The sequence below is a fragment of the Orbicella faveolata genome, unplaced genomic scaffold, assembly GCF_042242905.1.
Source record: "Orbicella faveolata isolate gen_17 unplaced genomic scaffold, um_ofav_v1 contig_2, whole genome shotgun sequence".
In the NCBI taxonomy this organism is placed as follows: domain Eukaryota; kingdom Metazoa; phylum Cnidaria; class Anthozoa; order Scleractinia; family Merulinidae; genus Orbicella; species Orbicella faveolata.
Window position 1 is genome coordinate 4912501 of NW_028301547.1, and position 4881 is coordinate 4917381.

General features: G+C 38.7%; 1 protein-coding gene across 1 annotated transcript in view; it reads right to left on the reverse strand.

Annotated features, from left to right (window-relative positions):
- Positions 1 to 3900, reverse strand: part of LOC110058099 (uncharacterized) — a 51652-nt gene extending 47752 nt beyond the window's left edge. The window contains exons 1-4 of the mRNA XM_089289734.1: positions 3652 to 3900; positions 3106 to 3357; positions 2029 to 2170; positions 1075 to 1418 (exon numbers count right to left, since the gene is read on the reverse strand). Of these exons, the coding sequence (XP_089145860.1) occupies positions 1075 to 1418; positions 2029 to 2170; positions 3106 to 3357; positions 3652 to 3705 (792 nt within the window). The 5' untranslated portion in view covers positions 3706 to 3900. The remainder of the gene's footprint in view (positions 1 to 1074; positions 1419 to 2028; positions 2171 to 3105; positions 3358 to 3651) is intronic.
- Positions 3901 to 4881: the final 981 nt, after the last annotated feature.

Genomic DNA, 4881 nt, shown 5'->3' on the forward strand with positions numbered 1-4881 from the left:
GCTCGCAATCAAGATGCTGCGCGTCTAAAACCCGAGAACGGTAAGTACAGGTCACGGAAGAGTAGCATTCTGAGCAATGTGTCCCTTTTCGTTGACCCCACGAGGAGGCATCCATGGAGTCCCTGGGTGAATAAGTAGGTAAAGCTAGTGATATATAACGTATGTATATACTAGTTACGAAACGCTCTCGGGTGGTATATCATGGTATGACCCACGAGTCACTTGAATTTTTTTGGTATACACACAAGCCTTTACGCGAGTGTGTATACCACGAAAATACAAATGACAAGTGGGAAATTCCATGGTATACCACGAGAGAACGTTGCATAACTATTTTATACAATTCCGTAGAAAATACAGTGACCGTCCGTTACAAGCAATACGACATACGCGCGGTGCATGATGGGACGGTTGGATGTAATGCCGTGGAATATACATCGGTTTTCCAGTATTCTGATTGGTAGTATTTTATATGACAAGTAACGATATGTATACGACTAGCAAGGTGGTCATAATACCACGAGATCGATTGCTATTGTTTTATTCCGCGTTCGAAGTTTATGAAGTGAACTGATTTGTTTTGAGTTATTTAAAGCAAAGAAAGAAATGATTTGAGAGGACCGGACTTGAAATAAACAATCCAGAACTTGATTTCTCATACAGGAAAAGAAAGCAACAGACTTTATGATAAAGAGGCTCGATGTACAGCCAAACTAGTGATATACAGGATTAATCCGCAATCAAAACTCACGAGAGCATTGTTCTTTTCAGTCTACATGTGCACTCCAAATCCGAACCTACCTTTCCTTTTCGAAGTATCAACATATAGCTGTCGGTCTGTATGTTTTTTTTTCTCCAGATCTTCGAGTCCTAGTTATTTTAAAATTATTAACTCTCTAAGCTCACTAACACCTGCCATGGCGCGATGACGTCCTACAATGTCCTCTTATCAGTCAGCAAGCGTAAATAACAGACTGTAGGGACTAGATGGTCATCAAGAACATAGAAAGTTTATTCCCTCTTGTGAGGAAGTTTTCTCTCTGAAACTGTTAACTCAATACAATAAACACGTACCTTGGCGTCCTCTCCTTCTTCTTTATATTCCTTGTAAAACACACCATCGTAACCGTAAGCGAGCTTGTACTTTGTAACCCAGTTACCTCCGTTTAGTCTCCCCTGGGTGCATACCCTTGTGACTTTGGTCCAGTCTCCAAGCGCAACTTGAAACCATTGGTTATAGTTGTTTGTACCCGCTAGCCAGCTTCCAGAGCCGCGAGAGCCGCCCTGATTGTAAAGCCGACCCTGATCAGCTCGGTAGCTGCCATACACGCTAGATGCCGTTATCGCAGAATCAGGAATTTTGTCATTTTCCATTCCCAGACCAGCCATGCAAGTGGGAGGCTTAGGAGTTGAAAAACCTTTAAAAGCCAAAACAAAAAAAATTGAGAATAACTTTTAAATGTAACTTAAGAGTAAATTATTAAAACTATTAATTTTATGACGGTTGGAGAGCCACTAGGCTTGATTAGCTTTCGACAACAAACAACACCGACAAACATTATGTTCTGTCCCATATATATCCATTTCGCCGTTGATAACAAACTAGCCTATCCACAGATGTTTTTACTTTTTTCATTTTGTTACCCCAGCTCCCCACCCCCTTGAGTTTTGCTCGTTCTGACCCTCATGGTTAACAATTTGCTTGTGACAGTAGGCGAACTCGACAAAATAGAGGCTTTGTGGACAGCATTATCACAAACCTGCCATTTTAACAAACGTAATTTTGCAGCAAATTTAACCGAACAAGAACACAATTTTCTTTTCCATTTACTTGACGGCAATTCCTCCCATCAAGTGTATCTTGTAAGTACGATAGTATACCATTCTAATAAGCAGTTAGGAAGTAAACAACAAACAACTGAATCCAACCAGCATATTTCATTACACAATATATACAAGAACGACTGAAAAATTTTACATTTACAAAAAAAATGTATTCAAGTAAATGCATGTCCTCATCCAGCTCACCTGAATAGCATCCATACAATTCAAACCTCATGGAGATATGACTGTACCACGCAACTGGATGAATTCGAATAATGCGAGCAATAATTGGCTCCTCCAAGGTATTGATTACTTCATGGGTGTAGTCCTTGTTAGCGACATATTTCTGAAAATGCAAAAGTTTATTTACTGCCATCTTACTGGAATAGACAACAGCAGACATCAAATAGCAATATGTTACAAGGTGTAATTCCGAGAGATCAGATTGGTTCTTTCTTGGTCGGGATTTTGCCATGCGGACCGTTTCCACGGAAACGGTCATAAGTTGTGTATTTTTTGCCTTCGAAAAATAAATAAACTCAAGGCCCCGTGCCATATAATACACTACTTACTGACTAGCTTGCGATAACCGTACTACAGAATATTGTCCCTCGGTCGCTATGGTCGGTCCGTACTGCCACGACCTCGGCCAATATTTTCCGGTACGGTCCTCACGCTCGGTTAGTAAGAGTTTATTTTATTATTATTATTATTATTATTATTATTATTATTATTATTTTATTTACTTGCTTATTTATTGATATATTATTTTTTTGCCAAAAGTAAGCTTTGAGAAATTATTTAATTTATTCTGATATCAACAGAATAAATTATAATAATCTTCTCAAGCCTTTCCAGTTTGTTAAGGAGTGGAAGAGGTATATAGTGAAAGAGACGCATTAACTGTCGTTTCCTAAGGCTGCTGGTACGATTATGAGGTTATACTGCCTACATGAATTTTTAGACCAAGATCATTCGACTTGAGAACTCGAGATACATCCCAACTGTTCACACTTGATGGATAACTTGAAAATACAAATTAAAGAAGAATGAAAATTTAATTTAAGGCAGACTTTTGATTTATAAGCAACAGACATCTTCATGTGCTTTGTAAATAATTTTTATATATTACAAACAAAACTGTCTTGAGAAAGTCAAGTGCTGGAAAATGTCCCTTGACCGGAAGTGAACTGCTTTACTATGTCTGCAATGATGACTACAGCGGGTCCATGGTTATCACATTAAAATTTAGGTTTTATTAATGCATAAATAAGTTCTTACCCGTGGTTCATTGTAATGCTTGAGTAGCTGAAACTGAAAGTATCCCCCATCTATGCTGTACGACACCATGTACTCGGTCACCCACTGTGATACATGATAGCGGCCCTGAGTTCCGATTTTGGTCACTTTAGCCACCTTTCCATGTCCAAAGTCCACCTCAACCCACTGCCCCTTGTTGTTGGCTGCGGCAATGTACGAAGTGGGTTTGTTAAGCCTTCCTTGACTGGCTGCATAAGATGGGCTATTGGCATACTGACAAAAGCAAGTAATGAAACAAATAAATGAGTTGAATCGACTCTTTGCATGCCTTTTTTTCTTTTTTTTATTTCTTTCTTTAGTTTTCTTGCATAAATAAAAGTTAATCTGCTAATTATAAGTTATTCCGAGTAAGTTACTCCCAATTATGTTTGCAATTCAGTTTCTTGTGTACACTACTTGTTGATCAAAAATTACAAAGCTGTCGTCGTTGTTGTGCTCGTTCTTGTTCCTGTCATGGAGTACTGTGGAGGTTGCCGTTTTATCTTTGTATATATACTTGGTACATACCACTGAGGCAGCTGATAATGCGGAGTTTGGGATTTGATTATTTTCCATTCCCATCGGAGAGTCACAATCTGCAATATTGAAGATCCACCAGGCATGCGTTTAGTCTCTTTTAAAAATAAAGCAAGGTCTTAAAACGAAAAATACTCTGCAACAAGATAACATCAGTCATACAACACCGTCGGTTAAAGATCAGGCCCAGGTTGTTGGAAAGGTGTATAACGCTATCCACCGGATAAATCACCATCCAACGGATAGCATAGTTTGTTTTGTTAACACTTATCCACTGGATAGCGATTTATCCGGTGGATAGCGTTATCCAGCCTTTGAACAACTGGGGTCAGGACACCTTTAAAGATGACAATCCTAAGAATGTTGTACTGGTATATCTCAAGTTAACAGTTTTATTTTTAATTTACGATATTGAAAAATATTGTTTTGCAATCCACCTTGAAATCTATAGATTAGAGGACCGATTGTGATAATTAGTGCTTTCAGTTGTACGGTTCTTTTTACTGATGAACTCTCAGAATATCGTTTTAAAGAGTTGGATAATCGCTAGTTTAATTTTCGACTGCATGAGCAAAATAGTACATAACATTGACGTTCAAAAATATTTAGAAGCAAGCAATTAAATGCATGCTCCTCTATCTAGGGATAGATACATATCGTATGGTAGTTTTAAACGACGAAAGACAGATGATACAGTTTTCTAACAGCAGGTTTTTTCCAACGTTATGGAAAAATCAGTTAGACGTGAAGCATGGTTATGAATTGAAAAAGGTAAAATAGGGTAAAGTGTACATACGAACCAAGTGGCCCATCAGGCCGGAGCTTAACCCGAATAACCCGATTACTGTAGTATGAAGCGACTACTAGGCATATTTCTAACCCCCCCCCCCCCCCCCTTGGTCGAGATGCTAGGCAATTACAGGGTTAACCTCAGCATTAAATTCGCTGGTACTCATTTATACAACTGTGTGGAGAGAGGTACTGTAAGGGCAAATTGTCTTGCCTAAGAACACAACATAATGTCCCCGGCCAGGACTCGAACCCAAACCGCTCGATCCGAAATTCGAAAGGAGCGCACATGAGACCATAGCGCCTCCACATGAACTAAAAAGCGGCATGTTTAATCTGTATTGAGTAAACTTAAATAAATTCTACCCTCCCATATTTTATATCACAGACTTCTCTCAATTTTTGTTTTGTTTTGTTTTGTTTTTTTTCCGT